Raw genomic sequence first — 24,878 nt, 5'->3', positions numbered from 1 at the left:
AGTTTTGTGAACAATTTTCGCAAATATGCAACCTGAAGACGTGTCTTATAGATTTTCCCAAATTCAGATGTTTTGGAGTTATTGCCTGTGAGAAATGAATTTTTGAAAATGACCAAAAACACCAAAAATCTGACATTTAATTAAAAATGGCCGACTTTCTGTTGGGTTTAGAGAATGACTCCAAGAGACTTTTTTGCTTGCACTGATGTGCTACATATGCATGCCAAATTTCATAGTCATAGGTGAAAGTCTGTGTGGAGGCTATTTTTAAATTCTTTTAGGGGGCGCTATGGTAGATGCTGTGAATGTATTTTGGCCAATAAATGTGATCAGGACAGGACTGTGTTTAATCATGTGAGGTCTGAGGTAGATTGGAGCATGCAGAGGATAGTTAGGTAGTACTTGATGTTTCATGGCGAACCATCATAATTCTGGAGGTCGCCATGTCCACACCCTTTGACTCTGCAAGAATCTTTTAATAACTTTTGATCATAACATCGTGTTGTATATCCTGGCAAAATTTCAGCTCTCGAGACCTTAACCCCGAGGAGGAGTTCGCTCTCAAATATGAAAAAAATACAGAAATTTTATCCACTTAATTCAAAATGGCGGACTTCCTGTTGAATTTAGGGGATGGCTCCAAGAGGCTTTTTTGTGTGTCCTGGTGTGCTCTATAGGCCTCCCAAATTTTGTGGATGTAGGTGAAATGTGCTGCCGGGGCTGTTTATTAAACATACTGCAGGGGGCGCTATAGCACATGCCCTGCAGAGATGCATACAGTGTTATTCCTTGAGACGACTGTGATGTGTGTGTAAATTTTGGTGAGCTGTTGAACATTCTAAGCCTGTCAAAAAGTACTTTGTTTGTCACAAAAACAACGCGTTGCCACGGCAACAGCATTTCATCAAATATCAAAATCTTCACACTGTGGTATTGTCTGGGGGTGAAGAATTAGCTGACCAATTTTCAGAATGATATGACAAAGTTTGGAGCAATGGTGTGTGCAAATGTAATTTCTAAACTGCTTGTTACCAAGAGGTGGCGCTATGACTTTTTCTAAATTTTTCAGTGTGGATGTCCTCAAACTGGTTCTGGTGTCCAGCACATGAAGTTTGGGGCAGATAGGATCCTTTGCAGCTGAGATATGAACACTTCAATTTTCACGGCGAAACATCAAACTTTGCCGTCCCGCCACAGACACGCCTTTTCATCACACGTCACCATTTTTTCTGTGCTTCATCATCAATGTGTTCAGGCTTATGTCACAACATCTGAGGTGAATCTGAGCAACAGGCTAAGAATAGTACATGAAAGTCTAAAAATTGTCAAATTCTTGATACCACAAGGTGGCGCTGTGACTGTGAATGAATCTTGCTATATGGATGTCATCGAGGCAGGTCTGTGATCATACATGTAAAGTTTCATTCAGATCGGAGCATGTTCAGGAGAGTTAGACAGCATTTCCTGTTTCATGGCGAAGGATCAAATTTCGACAGGCCGCCACGACCACACCCTTTAACTATGGAGGAAGATTTTGATAACTTTTTCTCAGGAAGGTCTGCTGTATGTACTGGCAAAATTTCAGATCGCTCAGACTTTTCCCCTAGGAGGAGTTCATCATAGATTTTGTACAGTTAACGCATGATGGCGCACTTCCTGTTGGGTGTAGAGCATGGCTGTGATTGACTTTTTTGTGTTTCCTGATGTGCTGCATATGCCTCCCAAATTTTGTTGCTCTCGACCAAACTCCCTCTGAGTTGGCCTAATACCACTTTTTAAAATTTTGTAGGGGGCGCTATGGAGCCATTTTTGCACACACCTCCACATGCCCTACAAAATATGAAATTTTTCGCCAGTTCTGATGTGTGTGCAAATTTTCATGACTTTTTGAGCATGTTTAGGCCCTCAAAAAAGCAGTTGTTCTGAGAGACAAATAATAATAATAATAATAATAATAAACCGTAGGGTTTCAATAGGGTCCTACGGCACCGTTGGTGCCTTGGACAGCCGGTGCCCTTGCACCGCCTGTCCTCGGCACCTCGGTGCTCGGACCCTAATAATAAAGAAGAAAAATAAAAAACCCTAAGGTTCCAATAGGGTCCTCGGCACCGCTGGTGCCTTGGCCAGTCGGTGCCCTTGCACCGCCTGTCCTCGGCACCCTCGGTGCTCGGACCCTAATAATACTACTGATGTGAAGACTGACACTTATGTTCCAGCAGCTTCTAATTGATTGCATACCTGCGTTTTGGTGATTCTTGATTGACACTTCACAGTTCCTAGAAGGGAACTACCAACGTGTTTTTGTAGGGAAAAATGTCTATATTGATTATTGGTAATTCAGTAAGGCAGATAACCAATGTCTTGAACCAATATGCATTAAAACCTGTTTATTTAAAGCATGTGATAGCAGGAAACCTGTTATTCACAACTTGACTACTGAATGAATAAAAAATTACCGTTACTGAGTAAATACATGCATATATTAAGTGTTATATAATACCAGCATGTGATAGTAGGGAATCTGTCCATTAAAACGTGGTAGTGTCTACAGATACGGACCCGTGCCCGTAGCCTGTGGCCTACGGATACGGCACTTTCCCTTACCATAAATATTAATGAGACATACATGAATATTAATGAGCCGGCTGATGAACGCGCTTTGTGATTGGCTGGTAATTCGACGTACATAAATATCAATGAGCCGGCTTGGTAATCCGAGTGATGAAGGCGCTTCCGTGATTCGAGGTGAATCTGTGTGCCGAGCCTGTCATGTCAGTCATCTGCTGTTCTCTTTTCTATCATGCATAATGTCTTATAAATATCATTATCTGACTTTTTCACGGACAGCGATTTGGGGGTTGAAATCAGCACTACTATTAAAAATAGCAAAATTTTTATTCACGTGACCCTGTTCTAATAAAGCACAAACGGCAAACAAAACAAATGGCGGCACTAACAGCAAGCAAACGAAAAGTATTTTTTTACCTTCAAAAGTAGCGACAGACTATTACATATTAACAACCTGAACAAAACCCTGACGTATTTTCTCCGTCTGGCAACACAGACACTGCACGTCAGTCACTTTAATGTTAGCGGACTCTGTTGAATGGCTAAGTTACATAACCACAAACAAATCTCACAATATCACAGTAAATCGAGTTTGTGGGTTTTTTTAATTCATGCCGAATTAAAGAGCTGCTCCTCACCATTCACAAGTGTTTGTTTTATATTCGACATCCTTAACTTTATCTAGTAAATTAGCGTCCGAAATTAAATGGGAACATTTGCAATGGAGTTCGTCAGCCGCTTCCACCACTGAACGCGGTAAACTACTTAATAGGAACTGGACTTCAAACAATTTATACACGGCGTCTAAAAACGTAAAAACTGCAATGTCTAAAGTGTGAGAGGAGACGGTGTATTTTTGGTTAAATTATACAATGTTCGCCGTCAAAGTCATTCATATAAACTGCCTGTAATGTGCAGCAAATAGTAGTTAACCGGCGCCAGCTCTTCAGTGACCTTAACGGGTCCGTACCTCTAGTACAGATGCTACAGGTACGGGTCCGTACCTGTAGCATCAACCTTAAAACTTGGCTTCTTCATTAACAATGGTTACTATAACTGAATATGTACTGTGGACATAGGCGTGATAACATTTGAGCCTGTTGTGATGCTGCAGTGTTCTCGTGTTTACTGTGAGGGTGACTGATTGAGATCAATAACAGTTTGTCTCCTGTGGTTCTGTCTGCTCTTCTTTTCTGTTTTCTTAATTGTTTTCTGTTTTGCTGCTTTTATTGTTCGCAAAAGTTCATATCTTAGAGTATTATTAATGATTGCTTTTCAGACGCTGTTCCAGGGTAATATGTGGCAGCCTCCTAACTTTACCGCTATCCGTTCGTAAGGCTATAGCTACTGTAAAAGCAGCTAATGTCCTGATTTGTTATGATGGCCGGGCTTCTTGTTCAGTTTTTGCAGGTTATGTCTCTGCTAGAGAGAGACCTCTATCAGCTAGAGCAGATTGTAAAGTTACTCAGACTTTAGAAAGATGTTATGCTGCTCTAGATAACATTAGCTGCAGGCTACGAGGCGCTCCAAGCCTTTTAGTGAATTGCCTTATCCTAACTCTGGGTATGGTTACATGGAGTTTTTTAATTCGGAATTAACTCATTTAGAATTAACTCATTCGGAATTAAAGGTTTGTGCTCTGTATGTACGTGGAAATATAAATTTCGAATTACGGTTTACATTTTTCCCCCTTCCTTAATTCCCCTTTAGGCTTGGGCGTTGGAAAGTATTCTGATTGGACAGGGAGTGGACGTGACGTATCCCTGCATAACCGACCCTGATTCTGCTGGCCGCCGAACCGTAGTTGGGCAGCACCGGGTAGCACTAGCCCGTTTACAGTGTGTAAGCTTCGTGAAAATCTCTGGTGGCCCGTACAGGAAAATACGGGCCACCAACTCCTGCCAAATCTAAATTTCTGGTAGCCCGTACAAAAAACTAGTGGCCCGTACTTCGCGTTGTTTACATAAAATAAAAAAATAAATATAACTTCTCAGGAAGTCAACTTCTTTTAATGAGCTCTTCTCTTACAACCTACTTACCATTAGAATCGAAATAATCAGTCTCTCATTGCAAAAAAAATTCTCTATTAGGGCTGGGTGATATGACCAAAATTTTATATCCTGATATAGCTTATTTTATATCCCGATACGATATACATAACGATATAGCATGTTTTTGGTAAATTTAATGAATGAATGGGACCGGACAGTGGCATACCTTACAAAGTACGGTAGTGTGATCCTTGTCGGTCTTTTTAAATCCAAACCACCGCCATGACAGAAGTTCCCCCTCTTTTAGGTACAAGCTCGTCGGTTTGAGCTGGTTGTTCGTGTGCATATTTCCCAGTTTGCATGTAATTATAATCAACGTTGTAGGAGAGAGGAGTAACGTTGTGGAAGAGACCAAAAAGGGAGTATAAAACACCCAAGATATGTTTTAGAACTAGAGGCTAAATGCTGTGGTTTATTTTAGTATGACAGTGAAGAAAACATTTTCATTTATGTTCCGCTCCGTAAGTCTGGATGGGATCTGTAGTGACTTTGTGCATGCGCGATTCATCTGCCGTCTGGCCGCGGAGTGATCAGACACTGGGACTGCTGCGGGGTTACTGGACTGACGGCCTGTGCTTTGGGAGGGGGAGGGAGAAGCTCACAGCAGCACCTGCTGCTTGTTGAGGACAGTAACTGCAGAATGATCCGAGTTTTCCTGTCAGAGTCTCCAAAACGGCACAAAAAGTCGCTAGATTTGTCGCCTCGAGTAATCGTCTGAGCATGAAACGGCATCAAAAGCGGAAGTGATCGTGCAATGCAACAGAAATCACCATTCGAATGGAGCGCGGAACACCAACGGACGTCGGTGCATGTATTATATTCTTTTTGAAATGTTAGTTGTAAGTGTAATGGTATAACTTAGGTTATACCTTGTATTGCAATGCACACATGTAATTATAACATACACATACAAATTACATGTACTAACTTTAATTCAGGGAGCTCTGTAGTAATTCATGATTGATTAATTTAAAAATAACAATGTTGAATTTTACAGTATCAGTGCAGTGGGATTAAACCTGTTAAATTCAATTGTACAATGTCATGTTACAAGCAAAAGAACCTATGCCTAAGTTATAACTTAGGTATACCTAAGTTATACCATTACACTTTTTGAAGGTAGTCACCTTTAACAACTAACATTTCAAAAAGAACAAAACATGCATAATACTACCATTGGAATGACTACTAATACTTGTATCCCAATTTAAAGTACTGAAAAGCAAAAAACGATTTTGACACTACCCATGCCATTTTGAGTAAGAATATCTCAGTAACTACAAATATAACCCTGCTGCTTTTTTTGTACAGTGATAGAAGACAGATGGAACTGTCTTGTAGAAAAATTTGGGGTCTCTGGTACCTGTCCCACACTGAGATTTTTGCCACCAAAAATAGCCAATTAAAAAGCTCGTCCAACTTTGGGAGCTCATATTTTCCAAACTGAGGTACCTAGAAAGCTCCAGTTTGCTAAGTTATCACACAAGTTTGTGTAGAATGGAACCCAGGGTTGTTAGAACACTTCTGTGCAGTATTTCCAGTACTTTTAAGGTCCCAAACCCCACTGGTGAGTAGGTATCTCTTAATTTTTTAGCATTTTTAGCAAGCCCCCATGGCCTGCAGAGTGTAGGGAAACACCTGGGGATGTTTGTGGGGCACTAGCTACATGCAGAGGCCTTGTTTACCAACTTACAGCTCTCTGGTATGTCTGAGAAATAACCACTTAAAGATTCAAAAAAACACTGGCAAGGCTTTTTATAGCCCAAATTCTGAAAATTTCAGACCCCCACAACTCAAACTATTTGAGCTACAGGCCTACAATTTTGCATAGAAAGTACTTTTGTGACTATCTAATGGCATGCAAATTTAGGACTAATTTGAAAATGGTGCGGCAACCACCATCTGGTGAAACCACACGGAATGACCCTGTGGTTTATTTTAGTATGACAGAGAAGAAACATTTTCATTTATATCCCGCTCCGTAAGTCTGGATGGGATCTGTAGTGACTTTGCGCATGCGCGATTCATCTGCCGTCTGGCCGCTGAGTGATGTGTCCTCTAATCCAGGGCTCCAGACTAACTTTTTTTCCTAGGAGCACAGTGGCCCCTAACTTAAAATTTTAGGAGCGCAACCAAAAAATTTAGGGGCGCACACCAAAATCGACTTGCAAAGTAAATATTCACATTTCCTCTCATTTTCACTGTATTACTGATAAATACTTGCATAGTAATTGCGGAAACTATGTTTTCAATTAACATTTCACTGTGCAGCACTTGACAAAACATAACAAGAAAAGCACTCGAGTGCAGTACTCCGCCAAGGCTGCTCAGTTGATGTATAATTTCCGACGGATGAAATCTCTAATTAAAAAGACCTTGTGCTGAGTACAGGCATGTGTTATGCATGTGCACGTCATGTATTTATACCAAATCGCCTGGAAATTACTCTTGTAAATGTCTGTTGACTTTTTTTTGCTAATGCTAAAATAACCATTCCTTTCAGGCTTTTATTTTGAAGGCGTATTTTTAATGCTACAGGCTTTTATTTTGTGACCATTCCAGCAGCACAGGAAGTGTTTCTCTAAGGAGAGGTTTCTTGACATGATGAAGAGGCTACTGAAAAGTCCGAAAATTCACATAAAGATGAAAGAAAACAGTTCCACGCTGTTGCTGTCTAGCAAAGGATGTGTCTAAACTTGGAAGCAGCTGGAATGGAGACAAGAAAGGAGCGTTCAGGCTTATTTTGTGTTCAAAATAAGGCTAAACATAAATGAAGGCTTTGTGAAACAGCAGGAACTTCACCGTTATTCGCCCCCCGCTCTCACTCTTGCTCGCCTTCTTCTTCTTTGGTGTTTGTCTTGTTTCTTCTTCTTTTGGAGTTAATGTCAGTTGGTAAACCAGCTCATTTGCACATTACTGTCTACTGGGCTGAAGTGTGGAGCAGAAGTTTGTCAGCAAGAAAAAATATTCCATGGTAATTTTTTTTTAAAAATCGGCAAATTTACTGGTCGCACCTGCGCAAGTAGATGAAAAATTCACTCGCACTTGCTCAAAGTTTGGTCACAAAATGCGACCATTTAGTCGCAGTCTGGAGCCCTGCTCTAATCAGACACTGGGACTTCTGCGGGGTTACTGGACTGACAGCCTGTGCTTTGGGAGGGGGAGAAGCTCACAGCAGCACCTGCTGATTGTTGAAAACAGTAACTGCAGAATGATCCGAGTTTTCCTATCAGAGTCTCCAAAACGGCAGAAAAGGGCGCTAGATTTGTCGCTAGTCGCTTTTTACAAAAAAAGTCGCTAGGACGCTTTGGAAAGTCGCTAGATTTAGCGAGAAAGTCGCTAGGTTGGCAACACTGCCTGCGCAGAACAAAGTGAAAGGTTAGAAATCTTTCAATTTATTTATTTATAAAATGCTTGTCGCCCGGCCGGGCGATGAGAAATGTATAAATTGTATCTGTTTATCGCCCAGGCATCGTTCTGGTCGCTTCGGGTGACTTGGCGACCGCGAACATTACACATTGCGTTTAGCTTGGTGCGGCTCGTTGGTGGTAACAGCCAACATACAGTCCAACACACTTTGCAGGTGGAAGAACGAGGCACGTTATTTAAATGGCAGCAATTGTCCACACTTGCTGCTCAGAGCACACACTGGCTTCACACACTTTTCCTCTTTAGCTTTTGTATCGTTATGTGCAGCTCGATATACCTCCGTCGCTACTCTCGTCTCTGCCACAGACGCACCAGTGCGGCGCTCCTCCAACGTCACACTCACGTACGCACATACACACACACAGACACAACTTACCTCGGTTAAAGGAGAGCAGGCTTGGCCTGCAGCACCTGTTTACCAAAAGAAAACAAACTCTATTTGCCATAGCATTTCTTTTCCCCAACAACACGGAGGAACAACTAATGAGCACGCTTTTTGCTTTTCTTTTTGTTGTCGTTTTGAAACAGCAACTCGACAGAGGTCGCAGAACGTGTACGTCGCTACATCATCGCTACGTGAGGAGCCAAGCATGCGCAGAATGACCGGAATTAACTGTATACATGAATAGACCATACACAGGAATTAGTTTATTCAGAATTAACATCGGAATAAACCAGGTAGTTTATTCAGAGTTAAGTTTATTCGGAATTACCTTTTTAATTCGAAATTAAGTGTTTACAAGGAGATTTTAAATCAGAATTAACTTTAATTCCGAATTAAAGAGGATAAAAAGGTTCCATGTAAACCCAGCAATTCAGGCTCCGAGAGAAGAGTTCTCCCTTTTGGACTGGAAATAGCGAAAATTCAGCATAGATAAAAGTCTTAATCTTGCTGCTAATTAGAAATGGATTTGGTGAGATTAAATGTCCAAGGTAACTTTTATGCAGCAATAATAAATACTTTTTTTTTTTTTAACTTCAGTTCTGACAGGTGATGACAGTGGAGCTTGTCAATGATACAATCGTTCATAATTTAGTTCTGTGACCCATTTAAAATGAGAACAGGCAGAATTACTTTGGGCATCAAAGGGGGAAAAAAAATCACATTGATATTTGAGCATAAGTCCAGCATATAGTAATTCAAGTGGTGAAAGAGGAAACTTTTGTCCCTCCTCCTGGCTTAGTTTTCGGGCTTTAGACAATCTAGCTCATAAATGAAATCTTCTGCCAGTCACAGTCCATAGTGAGATCAGGATGTAGTGGTGGAAAGAAGTTAGATGGAGGACCTTCACCCAGGCGAGTGTCCTCAACTCTTGGGAGAAGCAATGAACGAATGTTTACTATTTTTGTGGATTTCAAGCATGTGCCCATCTGATGGGAGGGCTTTAGGACAGAGGGAAGAGTTGCAGATGGAGGGCTGTATATTTTTCAAATGTGGGCATTTTTTTTTACGCCTTTTCTATTTTGCTCCCTATTTCAACTTTAGTACCGGTCTTCAAAACCCTTCCATCAAAGCTAGTGTGGTTGTGCCGCCTTTGCTTGAGCCATTTTTGTCATTTTGAAATAGGCTTCAAGAGACGTGATGTAGGTTTGCTTGTGCAGTTAAGACACACTTTCAGTATTTTCCCTAAAGACATGAGATAGTAATTAATTTAAAAGCTACCTTTTCTAATGTATCTCTACTGTTCTTTCCTGCTTTGAATAGCTGTCATGATAAAGTTTTAGAGGGTCAATATATGTTTTTTTTGGATTAAAATGTAAAAAAAAAAATCAAACTTATAATCAGAATGTAACGAAATAACAGTTTTGATGTTATGTCAAATTGTGTCTGTACTGTGATGCAGAGATACAGATGGAGGACACAGTGTCGTTATAAGCTGGTTGTTCACGTTCACAACACCTTAAATGCCCCTTAGCATTTTATTATACAGATTTCTGAACTCTACTGGAGATGAACACCATTCTTTTAAATGATATTCCTTTATTCGGTGGGGGTGGTGTAACCAACCATGAAAGTTGGTAGCAGGGGTGCTACAGGTGGAAATATTAGTCTGGAGCCCTGTGATGATGGTGGAGAGATGGTGACTCATCTGTACAAAATATTGTAAAGATATTTAATTGGGTTGGGGTCTGACAGTAGTAATGAGCTCAACAGATAATTGAAACAAATATTTGTCATTTTTACAATTATAGGTATGATTTTTTTTATTGATCTATTATTGCCAAATAAATTCAATATGCTACTTTGGCTCTGATTCAGCTATCTCTCTCGCTCCCTCTCTGTAGTCTGTCAGTGATATCAGCAATGTCCTGCCTACAGCATTATTTGATGAACTGTTAAATATCACAAGTAACACACAGTCACTGAAAGTCATTGATTACAGACTGGGACAGAGAAGTGCATTTGCAGAGTGGAGAAGGTCTAGAGTATTAGCCAAGCTGTGTTTGTAAGGTGAGGTAGTAGACACAGCTGAAGTTGTAATAAACATAACGGTCTTACATAAGCATGACTAGTATGCCTGATGCACAGAAAAGGCCACAATAATTCACTTGTAGGTGTGAACAAATGGTGCAGCTGGAAATTACTTTACTGACTGTGCTAGCCTATGGCTATTGTGAAGATGTTTGCTCTGCCTCTTAGCCTCAGCTAACGCTATCTGAACTACTGTAACATTGTCTGGCACCTATTAACTTCAGCAATCTGCAGTAACTAACAGAGACGTCTCTCTAGCAGATACATTCTGCAAAAATTGAAAAAAATCAGCCATCACCACAAATCAGGACATTAGGATTGCCATGTCACGTTAGTGGTGTAGTGGTTAGCAACAAACACTGGTCTAACCCCCAAAACACTAATACTCTCTCCCGCTCTTGCTCGCCAGATTTGCAACATCTTACCATCTTGTGCCGTCCATTCCATCTGCCTTGGGAATTCACCTCAGTCGTTACAGCGTTTTACATCTCGCGACAAGCCGACACAGACACTGCACTCACAAGATGTGCTGTGTTGGCACCAAAATAAACACTTGGACGCTGGCCACATTGTGACTGGGGATTTTAATAAGGCAAACCTTAGGTCTGGACTCGAACCGCATTCTGGCAGTTAGCAACCTGCGGTGTAGTGTGTAGTAGATTAAACGAAGCCTCAATTCAGAGAATTTTGCCTTGAGGAATGTGAACAATGTGATCTTTGTTCAATGCACACCAAACACAACTGGGAAGCTGGGAAGACAGTGATTTGTTTTAGTCTTGCATGATACATTAAATCACACTCCATGTTTTTAGTTGCTTTGTAAGCCTTGCAAGTTTTGGCCTTCTGAACACAACCAGATCTTACAAATTCTTTGGTCACATTGTCATGTGGAGCTTGCATTGAATGTAACTACGAAACCCTTCTCACTTTAAGTGACAATTTAAACAATTTAACTTTTTCCCTAGTAGGCTAGGTGCAACCACCTCTGAAATTTGGTTGGACCAAGGCTGTTGGTGATCTAAAGATATATCTCTTGCTGATATCAGTCCAACAAACTGGTCAGGCTAAGCGCCTTACTTCCTGAACATCTGCTTAATCTGTTTTCCATGAGCAGACATTTCTATGAATGCACTGAATTTAAAATGTCAGTACCACAGCCGATCATGTTCGCCTACTTGTAGGAAGCCAAAATTATGGTAGCTGTTTGTATTATTAGTTTGACTTTTCAGTCCTGTCCGAGCATTGCATTAAGGGCATTTCACACAGGATGTGGCGCTGGCACAGCCACGCTCTGAAACTCATTTATTCCCTTTGCTTGTACCACACAAAAATGACATGCCACAGTACTGAGGACAGTGCAAGCGCAGTGCACAGGTCGATGAGGCTGCGCACTCGCTGTGGTCAAAGTTCAACATATTGAGGCATCTTGTCCAGCCCAAAGGGCAAAGTGGAGGACAAGCCGGTGCTGTGTGTGTGTTTGAATTCTCTGAATTATAGCCTACAACTTTGTGGTGGTATTGAGACTTGACGAAAAAGCTGTCTACTAGCAAGGCTAGTGCTAATGTTTGCTACTTAACACTGTAGCAAATGTTTGCAACAAAGTAAAAGCTTCGTGCTTTGGAGGATGGTGACATCGCACCAATGGAAGTTTTGAAAACTTTGTCTGTTTTCGTCGATAGGCCAGAACTCTCCACAAGCTGTGTGTTAAACCCTGCGGCACGTGGAGCGTATACCGCACCATTTGGCCCTTGTGGTATGTGTCCACAGGATCTGTCCGTGTAACGCTTTCTATTCACTGTCTATGTGAAATGCCCTGCATTGTATTCTGGTAGCGCTGCATCACATTTCGAGCCACGGGGCATTGCGTTGCCTGTTAGTTACCTGCTAGTTGCCCGCACCTCATTTGCACAAAATAGCCTCGACCTCAACTTTATGCAAATGAACGAAAGTCCAACCATCTATCCACACCATTATAGTAGACAGGGACGTCCTCTGATTGGCACCAATAAGATCTTTTAAAAAGTATGGTGCCAGTCAGTGGGGTATTTGGTGAATTGAGGCAGAGTGACCCTTTCATTAATTTACATTCAGTAATCAAAATTAAATGGTCTAACAAACATATTGAATGTTTCTTAAATATTTTCTGAACATCCATCCATCCATCCATCATCTATACACTGCTTGGTCCTCATTGGGGTCGCTGGAGCCTATCCCAGCTGACTCGGGCGAAGGCAGGGGACACCCTGGACAGTCTGTCATAGGGCTACATATACAGACAAACAATTGCACTCGCATTCACACCTACGGGCAATTTTAGAATAATCAACTAACTTTAGCATATTTTGGGACTGTGGGAGGAAGCCAGAGTACCTGGAGAAAACCCACGCATGTACAGGGAGAACATGCAACAGGGCTCCAGACTGCGACTAAATGGTCGCATTTTGCGACCAAAATTTGAGCGAATGCGAGTAAATGTTTCCTCTACCCACGCATGTGCGACCAGTAAATTTGATGACTTTTTAAATTACTATTGAATATTTTTTGTTGCTTACAAATTTCTGCACTTCAGCCCAGTATACAGTAATGTACAAACGAGCTGGTTTACCAACCGACATTAACTCCAAAAGAAGAAGAAAGAAGACGATGAAGAAGGGACGAATTACGGTGAAGCTCCTGATGTTTCACAAAGCCTTTATTTACGTTCAGCCTTATTTTGAACACAAATTCACTTTTCTGTACTTCACTCCTTAATTGTCTCCATTCCAGCTGCTTCTAAGTTTAGACACATCCTTTGCTAGACAGCAACAGCATGTAACCCTTTTCTTTCATCTTTATGTGAATTTTCGGAAGTATCTTCGTCATGTCAAGAAACCTCTTCTTAAAAAACCACTTCCTGTGCACTGAATTGGTCACAAAATAAAAGCCCGTAGCATTAAGAATACGCCTTCAAAATAAAAGCCTGGAGGGAACTGTTATTTTAACACTAGCGAAACAAAGGCTTTCCAAAATTGATGAACTGATCAACAGATTTTATAAGAGTAATTTACACGTGATTCGGTATAGGTGGCTTGCAAACACGTGACTTTAGCGTTGGCATTAACTTCCGGTTAATGAAGTGGTGGTCAGGCCAGCTAAAATGACTGCCGCAGAGCAAGGAAAACGTGACTCTTTTTCGGAGTATTTTCATGCTTTAGATTCTAATTCTCAAACTCGATACATCGAAAAACTCAAATTTTGTGATGGCATAGATCCGAATGCGTTATCCACGAATGATTTGACGTACGAGTTGGAAAAATATCCGCCAGTTCAGTTCCCTGATATCTCAAACTATCTGGTGCTACAAACAAGCTTTTGCTCTGCTAAACAAATGAAGGCTTTGGAAAAGCATGGATTCATACAATTTCTTTGTCTGTGGGTGGGTTAAAGAAGTCGGAGTTATGATCCTGAAAGACAAATCCTGCATCATAAAAAGCCGTGTAAGTAACGATTTATGTAAACTTGTACTTGCTAGGTGTGTTAGCTCGGTGGATGCTGTTCTTTTCAGGTGAAACATTCGCAATGTTTAGAAAAAACACCAACTCATACCTGGTTGTTGATAAAAGAAGATGGAGAAATAATAACCATGCACTGCGACTGCATGGCAGGGTAAATAATCCTTCAATGTGACAGTTTTGCTAGACTGCTTCGTTTGCCTATCAACAGAAACCGTCATTTTGGACGAGAGTAAACAAGCTAAAAACAGCGAACGTTATCTTGTTAAGTGGATAGTTAGTGTTACCAATCTTTAAAGAATGGGTCTTAAAACCAGCACAGAAAGGCTCTAAGCATAATAATTCACTAACCTTTAACGAAGTGATCGCCACAGACTCTGGCATTCTTTGACTCCTCTCCCTTCGAACTTAAGGAAATGTTAGCGAGCCATTTTTGTCTGCGTCTTTTTGTAAAATCCTTAGTGCGAGGCCCTTTTTTAATCTCTTCACGAGGAACCCTGAAGTATCCTTTATCAATTTTGCGATTTAATCGATTAGAACAACCTAAACCAACACACGCAAAAGGCATTTTTGACCAATGAGTGAACGTTAGCCACGCTCGCTGCAGTCAACAATCAGCTCCACTGACCAGCACTTCATGATATGCATAGGTAATGAGGCGGATGTGACATCATTTGCAAGCCACCTATAAATACATAACGTGCACATGCATAACACATGCTTGTGCTCAGCACAAGGTAATTTTTATTAAAGATTTTATCCATCAGAAGAGATCCGTCAACTGAGCAGCCTTGGTGGAGTACTGTACTCTCTGAGTGCTTTTCTTATGTCAACTGCTGCACAATAAAATGTGAATTGAAAACATAGTTTCTGCATTTATTGTGCAAGTATTTATCAGTAATACAGTGAAAATGAGAGGGAATGTTGCAAGTCGATTTTGGTATGCGCCCCTAAATTTTGTGGTTGCGCTCCTAAAATTTTAAGTTGGGGGCCACTGTGCTCCTAGGAAAAAAGTTAGTCTAGAGCCCTGTGCAAACTCTATACAGAAAGATCCCGGGAGAACCGGGATCCCGAGATCCCGAGAAACCTGGGATCTTCTTGCTGCAAGGCGAAAGTCCTAACAACTACACCACTGTGCACCCCATTTTCTGAACAAAGTATCAGAATTTTCAAATTCATGAAATTAAACTGCAACTGCATAAAAAGCATTAAAGTTATCAAAATGTGGATTTATACAAATAACATTGAAAGCTGTATCACCCGTTTACATTTTGAATGAAGTTTTGACTGTCAAATGTGCCAGTGCTATAGAGCTCTGAAGATGCTTGGTTTGACCAACTTCTCATAGTAAATAATGAGCAGGAGAACAAAGACTGAATTTAACAAATTACATTTTTTAAAAACCTATTAAGCAGTACACAGATTTCCTGTGGGTTCAACTATGCTGATGAGAGTGTTAGCATATACTTAGCTAGGCTTGCGCTAGCCGATCGCCACAGCGCCATTGGCGCATCCTTTTGCTGGATGGCGCAGTCATTCTGAACCGTGTGAGCCACAGTGGCGCTCTATTTTTCTTGTAAAAAGCAACAATAAAGGGTTCAACTTACTTTTTCTTCGAAACGCCCGAGCGATTATATAAGAAAAACAAGCTTTTTCTCTCGGCAGGCGTCGGAAATGGTCGGAGCCACCCGAATCTTGATCACGCGCCCGGTGTTGTAGAATTTTCACACTCTCCAGCAAAATCTGACTCCCCCTTCGCGTGAACGCACGCGACTTACGTTTCACTCTGTGGCCACTTGACAGGTTTTCTGTTGTACGTTTACTGTTTTTGCTGTTGTTTTCTACAGATTTTCGGGTTAAATGTGATTAAGTACCGAACTGCAGACATGTTTTCCTGTTAAATATGATTAGGTGACATGTTTCTCCTCCTCTTCTCATCCGTATGCGCGCACCCTAAATGGCATCAGGGGAAGATCCTACGCTACTCTCAGCTTCACTCCTATGAGGACATCAGGACAGGACAGGGTGTAATCGCCAAATATTGTTCATATTCCATCAGTATTCTACACGTGTCAATAAAATAATTGTTCACTGAGAAAACTTTATCTCCTTATTTAAAATCAGACTCCCCTAAAAATGCAAGATATGTCATCAAAATATGGCTGGTATTTATGTATAAAGTCTTTAATATAAGTATAGTTCTTAAATATTAAGTCATTTGTTATTATTTTTATTGGGCCAATAAACAATATAATAGAATTGAAATTCTTCATTTTTCCCACACCTGGGAAATTATTTGCTACAACAGCTAAAACACCAAATCACAAGTTTAAAAAAAAAACAAAACTGGTAAATTACGGTCTGTAAGAACAAAATAATAAAATAAGGGGCTAAATAATCACATTATGGCAGATTAAGAACAGAGAGACTATTTCAAAATTAGGACTTAAACAGAAATATGCAGGTTGAGTTAACTGTGCAGATTGTATGATATGAAATAAAATCTGGAGTCAGATTTTGTAGGGTCACTTAACAAAATCTGACTCCCCTAGAGGAGGTTTTTGTTGAGTTTATGCTACAGTTGTGAGATATGGTGCATAGTGAGGGTTGAAGAATTGGACATAGGAGGAAAAGAAGGTAAATTGGACATGAAATTAATATTTTTATGGGTCAAAAAGTTTTGATCATGAACATGTTTCAGATACAGGTTTTTAAATGGCCAAGTGCATATATACATGGCAATGTGTCTTCACCCCTGAATGCCTGTTTGTAATAAAAATAACAACATATAAGTACATACTACATATAAGTAGAAATAAAATTTAATTGAGCATTTTTTTTTTTTACCTCAAAATGCACCAGAATGCAGGAAAATGACTCAGTTTTTTTGTGCTATTACTGACACAGAAATTTGTGACTTTTTGTGGCTCATTGTTATTCTTATGAGTGAGCCACAGTGGCTCGTCATTTCAAATTCCTAGTGCAAGTAAAGGCTATTTCCTAGTATCATTTGGATGTTTTGTTATGCAGGGTTCTCGCCAGCGCATTTCAGCGTAACGGGCCGTTACGCTCTTGAATCGTACTGCGCAGCACTTAGAGCCCATTCTCTTCTATCAGACAATTTCCACTGCACGTGCTGCAGAGCGCCAGCGCCGCGTCACTGAAGCGCCGGTGCACACCATGGCGCTGTAGATTCGATTCAGGTCTATTTTCTGCGCTGGTGAATAGTGACCTAAATCACGAGCATTTGGAGCATCTGCGTGATGCTCATTGGCTGACATCTGGGCCGGCCACTCGCGAGATTTAATGAAGGGTATTGCGCATGCGCGCGCGTGTGGGAGGACCTGCCGTTACGCTGTAAAAAAATCCTGGTGAGAACCCTGTTATATGTATTGTTGTCGAGTTACCCTACAAGGGGAGGTGGCATTTAAGGCGATCATATGAGTTTGTTGTATTCCGTCCTTCCCACTCAGTCAGAAGAGTTTTCCTGTACAGTTTGTACACAGCTGTGTCCTGGCCTTGATTAGACTTTAACAAAAGAAAAAAAAAACATATTGGCTACTGGATGTTCCCTTTTTTATTTCCAATTTTCTCACTCTGCTTCTGTTGTTGTATCACGCACTGATAGTCCAAACATACAATAACCTGTTAAATGATTGGCTGTTTGCTTGTCCCTTCTAGCGTGTCCTGTTACCACAGGACTAGCTGTGAAAGAGCCAGGGAGCATGGTATTTGTTTATGCAAGTCAGCTTGCTTCTGAAATTGCAGATATGAGTGTATCTCAAAGTATGAAAACATCAAGGAAATTTTACATTTTTTTGTATTTAATATTTTCCATAATCATCATATCTTATTTTCCTTTCGGCTTTTCCCTTCAGGGGTCACCACAGCGAATCAGTTGCCTCCATCTAACCCTGTCTGCTGCATCATCTTCTCTCACACCAACTACCTTCATGTCCTCTTTAACCACATCCATAAACCTCCTCTTTGGTCTTCCTCTAGGCCTCCTGCCTGGCAGCGGGAAACTCAGCATCCTTCTACCAATATATTCACACTCTCTCCTCTGGACATGTCCGAACCATCTCAGTCTGGCCTCTCTGACTTTATCTCCAAAGCCTCTAACATGTGCTGTACCTCTGATGTACTCATTCCTGATCCTAACCATCCTGGTCACTCCCAAAGAGAACCTCAGCATCTTCCGTTCTGCTACCTCCAGCTCCGCCTCCTGCCTTTTCCTCAGGGACACTGTCTCCAGACCAAACAACATGGCTGGTCTCACCACAGTTTTGTAAACCTTTCCTTTCATTTTAGCTGAAACTCTTCTATCAGACCTGACGCTTTTCTCCAGCCGTTCCAGCCTGCCTGTACACGCTTCTTCACCTTTTTTCCACACTCTCCATTTCTCTGGACTGTTGACCCTAAGTACTTCTTGATCTCTTCTCCCTGTAACCTCACTCTTCCACTTGGGTCCCTCTCATTCACACACAGATACTCCGTCTTGCTGCAACTAACCTTCATTCCTCTCCTTTCCAGGGCAAACCTCCACGCCTCTAGCTTCTCCTCCACCTGTTCCCTGCTCTCACTACAGATCACAATGTCATCTGCAAACATCATAGTCCATGGAGACTCCTGTCTAACCTCGTCTGTCATCCTGTCCATCACCACAGCAAACAAGAAGGGGCTCAGAGCTGATCCCTGATGTAGTCCCACCTTCAGCTTGAACTCCTCTGTCACACCTACAGCACACCTCACCACTGTCTTACAGTCCTCATACATGTCCTGCACCACTCTAACATACTTCTCTGCCACTCCAGACTTCCTCATACAAAACCACAGTTCCTCTCTGGGCACCCTGTCATAAGCTTTCTCCAGATCTACAAAGACACAATGCAGCTCCTTCTGACCTTCTCTGTACTTCTCTATCAACATCCTCAAAGCAAATATTGCATCTATTGTACTTTCTTGGCATGAAACCATACTGCTGCTCACAGATGTTCACCTCTGCCCTTAGTCTAGCTTCAACTACTCTATCCCATAGCTTCATCGTGTGGCTCATCAGCTTTATTCCTCTGTAGTTGCCACAACTCTGCACATCTCCCTTGTTCTTAAAGATGGGCACCAGCACACTTCTCCTCCATTCCTCGGGCATCTTCTCACTATCTAAGATCCTGTTGAACAACCCAGTCAGAAACTCTACTGCTACCTCTCCGAGACACTTCCATACCTCCACAGGTATATCATCAGGACCAAGTGCCTTTCCACTCTTCATCCTCTTCAATGCCCTCCTCACTTCATCCTCACTAATCTTTGCTACTTCCTGGTCCACAACAGTCACCTCTTCTACTCTTTGTTTGCTCTCATTTTCCTCATTCATCAACTCTTCAAAGTACTCTTTCCATCTTCCCATCACAATATTGGCACCCGTCAACACACTTCCATCCTTATCCTTTATCACCCTAACCTGCTGCACGTCCTTCCCATCTGTGTCTCTCTGCCTTGCCAACCTGTACAGGTCAGTCTCTCCCTCCTTACTGTCCAACCTAGCGTACAAGTCATCGTAAGCCTCTTGTTTGGCTTACGGTGACTTGTTTGACAAGTCATCGTAAGCCTTTGCCACCTCTACTTTCACCTTACGCTGCATCTCCCTGTAGTCCTGTCTACTCTCTTCAGTCCTCTCAGTGTCCCACTTCTTAGCTAACCTCTTTCTCTGGATCCACTCCTGCACCTCCTCATTCCACCACCAAGTCTCCTCATCTCCTTTCCTTCCAGATGACACACCAAGTATTCTCCGACCTGTCTCCCTCATCACATTTGCTGTAGTTGTCCAGTCATCTGGAAGCACCTCCTGACCATCCAAAGCCTGCCTCAACTCTTTCCTGAAAGTCATAGAACACTTCCTTTTTCAGCTTCCACCATTTGGTCCTCTGCTCTGCCTTTGTCCTCTTCATCTTCTTCACCACCAGGGTCATCCTACACACCACCATCCTATGCTGTCTGGCTACACTCTCACCTACCATTACTTTGCAGTCACTGATCTCCTTCAGATTACACCGTCTACACAAGATGTAGTCTACCTGTGTGCTCCTACCTCCACCCTTATAGGTCACCCTATGTTCCTGCCTCTTCTGGAAGAAAGTATTCACTGCAGCCATTTCCATCGTTTTTGCAAAGTCAACCACCATCTGTCCTTCTGCGTTCCTCTCCTGGATACCAAACCTGCCCATGACCTCCTCATCATCTCTGTTTCCTGCACCAACATGTCCATTGAAGTCTGCACCAATGACACCTCTCTCACTTCTAGGGATGCTCTGCATCACTTCATCAAGGTCCAACCAGAATTTCTCCTTCTCCTCCAGCTCACATCCTACCTGTGGAGCATACCCACTAACAACATTGAACATCACACCTTCGATTTCTAGCTTCAGGCTCATCACTCGATCTGACACTCTTTTTACCTCCAGGACATTCCTAACAAACTCCTCCTTCAAGATAACTCCTACTCCATTTCTCTTCCTATCTACACCATGATAGAACAACTTGAACCCTGCTCCTAAACTTCTTGCTTTACTACCTTTCCACCTGGTCTCCTGGACACACAGTATGTCCACCTTCCTCCTCTGCATCATGCCAACCAGCTCTCTACCTTTTCCTGTCATAGTTCCAACATTCAAAGTCCCTACTCTCAGTCCTAGACTCTTGGTGTTCCTCTTCTCTCTCTTCCTACAAACACACCTTCCTCCCCTCCTTCTTCGACCAACAGTAGTCCATTTTCCACCGGCACCCTGTAGGTTGACAGCACCGATGGCGGTCGTTGTTAACCCAGGCCTCGACAGATCCGGTATGGAAGTCAGACATTTGATTTGCATGTTTGATTTGGCCAAAGTTTTACGTCGGATGCCCTTCCTGCCACAACCCTCTGTCTTTATCCGGGCTTGGAACCGGCACAATAAGAAACTGGCTTGTGTCCCCTTGCGGCTACATTTCCATAATCATCATATGTAGAATAAAAATTTCCAAGCATTATTTGTTTTCAATTTCGTGATTATGGCTTATGCTCATGAAAATCAAGTACATCAGACATCAGGTTATTAGACCATTTCCTAAGATCAATCAAAAAACGGTTTAGAGCACAGGAATGTCCGACTTCTGAAAAGCTCAGTGGATCAACACCAGCAGATGACATGGCACCACAAATCACGAAATACTGCAGAAACTTCACGCTGGACTTCAAACACCTTGGTTTCTGAGCCTCTCCATTCTTTGTCCAAACTCCAGAACCTTGATCTCCAAATGAAATGAAAAATTTACTTTTAGCTGTAGAGACCACTGAGCAACAATCCACTTTCTCTCCTTAGAACAGATAAGACGCTTCAGAAGTGTCTTGATATTTGGAATGTGACAGTTGTAGCTTCTTTACTGCAGATGTGTTTGCTTGGTGGCTCTTGATGTACTGACACCAGCTTCAGTCCTTGTGAAGCTCCTCAAAGTTCTTGAATCGATTGTCTTTGACAATCCTGTCAAGGCTGCAATCATCCCTGTTGCTTGTGCACCTTTTCTTACCACACTTTTCCCTTCCAGACAACTTTCCATTAATGTGCTTTGATACAGCACTCTGCCAACAGCCAGTCTTGTCAGCAATGATCTTCTGTCACCTACTCTCCTTGTGGAGTGTGTCAATTAGGGATATGCTTGTTATTGGCCAGGCCAATAACAAGCATTTTCTGAGTATCGATAATACTATTGACCAATTATTGATCATTTTAATGTGTTACCTCAGTGCCTGTGGTCACTGTGGTTTCAGCACTGTCTCACATGGAGAGACTGCAAGAAAAACAAACAAGAAACTCAAGCCATGTAGCCTAGCTGCGCAAGACCCAGCTCTTAAGACACAAGAGTCTAGGAACGCTCGACAGGGAGGGAGGTGGGCTAAAAGGTTGTCTTTCAAATCACTTTGCAGCAATTGGGTAGGTATACAACCAATCAGCGCAAGGAATAGGCTGACGTAGTTCCTAGAGCACCGGATTGTGGCTAAGTCCCATTAGCTTCCCAACCAGCGGAGCCAACTGGTATATTAAGGATTTGCCATATCCCGTCGGCATAAGTCCAAATACGTCTTTCTTCTCAATGAAACACTTCAGTGCTGTCCTTTGTTTATCTTTCAAGTTGAATTTTAGCTTCAAATCTTTAAGGGCTGTGGCCAAAGCCGAGTCGAAAGATAACTGTTTATTGTGCGCCGGTTGTTTCTGTCAGAATCGTCACGCCTCTGTCGTCACTTAGTTATGCCCGCCTTCTGACTCTACACTTTATGGTGATTCGTCCAGCCAGTTTTAGGAGCATCCAACCTTGAGCCTTATGGAGGGTAACGAGACCCACCCTGGCAGAGAATTAAATTCGTTGCCGTGGGTTGTCTAGCGCGGCTAGGCTACAAGCCATAGCCACAAGACAGGAAATTTGCTACTCTCATAGTGGCTACGGCTATGCTAATAGCTTGCGGCTAATTTAGAAGGCAGCCAGGCGTGAACTAATCGTGACGTCACCCGTTGGTTTCAACGCCGAGAAAATGAAGCCCGGATTTTGCTACTTCCTGGTCGCCATTTTGGATTTTTTGGAGCCAGTGACGTAAAAAGCCTCATCAAACAGGCTGGACCGGAGAGCATCTCGGGGCAGGACCAGTCTATGGGACTGTCAATAAAGTATAGCCACGCCCCCTGGCTCCGCCAACTTTTACAATTTATTTAAAATTCAGTATTGATTTATTTTAAGATCGGCCACCTGATCTCTCATTTTGACCATGAAAACTAACGGGAAAAAAATCCTGAGCTGTAGAAAATGTCTATCAAATTTTATTTTTTCCCAAAATGAATTGGGGTCTATGGAGCAAAAGCTTTTTGGAGCCAACCCTAGCGGACGGCGTGATATTGCAAGTTTTTGACACTTCCGGGTGAGCTTCAATTTTGGGGCCAGATGCAACGTCCATCTTTATATACAGTCTATGAAGGCAGCATAAATTACCTTGAAACGGGGTGCAGAAAACAATAATAAATAATGCTTTAAGATATGGACCTGAGTGGGCAACAAAAGTAGTAGAACAGTGAAAGATTAAAAAAAAAAAATGGAGGAGACCGGCAAACATAATGAACTGTCCTAATATTTCGAGTTACTAGATTTGTTATTTCCATGACCTATAAGCTATAATCATCAATATTCAAACAAATAAAGGCTTGAAATATTTTACTTTACATATGAATCTTGAATGTACACCCATTTCACTTTCTTGAATAATGAATTAAAAAGCTAATTTTTTTCACAATGTTCAAATTTTTTGAGATACACTACGAAGTGAAACTAGAGAAAATCCTATCGAACATTTTCTTATTTCTATCGATGTGGAAATGTCTATCGATCAAAACATAACGTTACTGTTTGATTGCTAGATAAATGCTGATGTAGGTATTGGTGATATTAGGAAATACACATTTAAATTCATTATCACTTGCCTGCACTACATGGTGCAAGGGAAGAAAATGACGGTTCATAAAAAGCAAGATGTCATCATTGAACTACATTGAGTTGATTGATAATTTTCTGTCATGTGACTTATATTTTGCTTCTGAAAAGTTATTTTAAATCAGCTCATTAGGCATGGTTCTTTCTGCACCGTTCTAAGACATACTTAAGACAAAAGATGTAATTTACACAAAGTTAACCATTTTTTTCTCAATCTTCTGTTTTCTTTTTTGTAGGTCTGTGAAGAAGTTGAGCTGCCTCTGTGATTCAGCTGCTGGAACTGTGGTGTTCAGGGCTGCTGAATACTAAAATAAACGGAAAGCTGGAATAAAACCAATCTCAGGACACGCATAGATCCAGTCAGAGCTTCCAAAGTTCCTCATTACAGCGGCCCTTTTAGGGTTGCTATGGCAGCTGCGGTCACAGACACCAAGTGCTGGACACAGGCTTACCACAGTAAGGCAGGAAAGATCAGTAGTCATTACTGCAAGACACCATCAACCAGTCAACAAACAGCACTTGGCATTAATTCTGCACTATAAGTTAACTAATTGGCCATAGGTCTGTAGGCTGATGGTCAACTCTCCTCATGAGTCTTGTCTATGTCTGCTCAGGCTCTTGGACAGAGTCCCTGTGCAGCAACAGAACCAACATTGTTCCTTAGACCATGTTCCACCAGCAGAGCCATCTGAAAAACCAGCTACAGGAGAACGACCCAGCCAGCAGGCAGCTCTTTCACTGCCAGGAGTGTGGGAAGCAGTACAACACCCAACTAGGTTACAGACGCCACCTGGTGGCAGCTCACAGTGCTGCAGCAAGCCTCCCCTGCCCAGAGGGGGCCCCTTCCTTGCTGGAGCAGCTGGGTGGCCATATTGAACAGCCTCCACCATCAGAGGGCAACACCAGTGTTGCTGCGCCAGTGAGAGAGAGGAAGTATTCATGTGAGCGATGTGACCGCCGTTTTTACACTCGGAAGGATGTACGACGCCATGCTGTGGTGCATACTGGGCGCCGTGACTTCTTATGTCCACGCTGTGCACAACGCTTTGGCCGCAGAGACCACCTGACTCGTCACTTGAAAAAGAGCCATGCTCAAGAGTCGGGGTTGATGCCACCCTGTACTCCCAGCACTCCTGTGGCTACACCAGCCCCTGCCACTCAGTGCCCTGTAAAAGAGGAGCCCAGCCCTGTGACCTCTGATATGGGCTCTGTCTCCAAGGAGCCTGTTGAGGCATTCTCCAGAGACATGTACCCTTCCTACTCCATGACCAATCCTGTTCCTGGAATGGGCCACTCTCATGGCCTCATGCAGGGTTCTTTGTCCTCGAGCATGGGTGTGGGTCGCCACATGTCCCCCAG

General features: G+C 42.2%; 1 protein-coding gene across 1 annotated transcript in view; it reads left to right on the top strand.

Annotated features, from left to right (window-relative positions):
* LOC110971622 (zinc finger protein PLAGL2-like) overlaps window positions 1-24,878 on the top strand; it is a 41,156-nt gene that overhangs the window by 10,858 nt on the left and 5,420 nt on the right. The window contains 1 exon segment of the mRNA XM_051949393.1: window positions 23,756-24,876. Coding sequence (XP_051805353.1) covers window positions 24,187-24,876 — 690 coding nt within the window. The 5' untranslated portion in view covers window positions 23,756-24,186.

This window comes from Acanthochromis polyacanthus, chromosome 6, assembly GCF_021347895.1.
Source record: "Acanthochromis polyacanthus isolate Apoly-LR-REF ecotype Palm Island chromosome 6, KAUST_Apoly_ChrSc, whole genome shotgun sequence".
In the NCBI taxonomy this organism is placed as follows: domain Eukaryota; kingdom Metazoa; phylum Chordata; class Actinopteri; family Pomacentridae; genus Acanthochromis; species Acanthochromis polyacanthus.
This window is presented reverse-complemented; position numbering and strand designations above follow the sequence as displayed.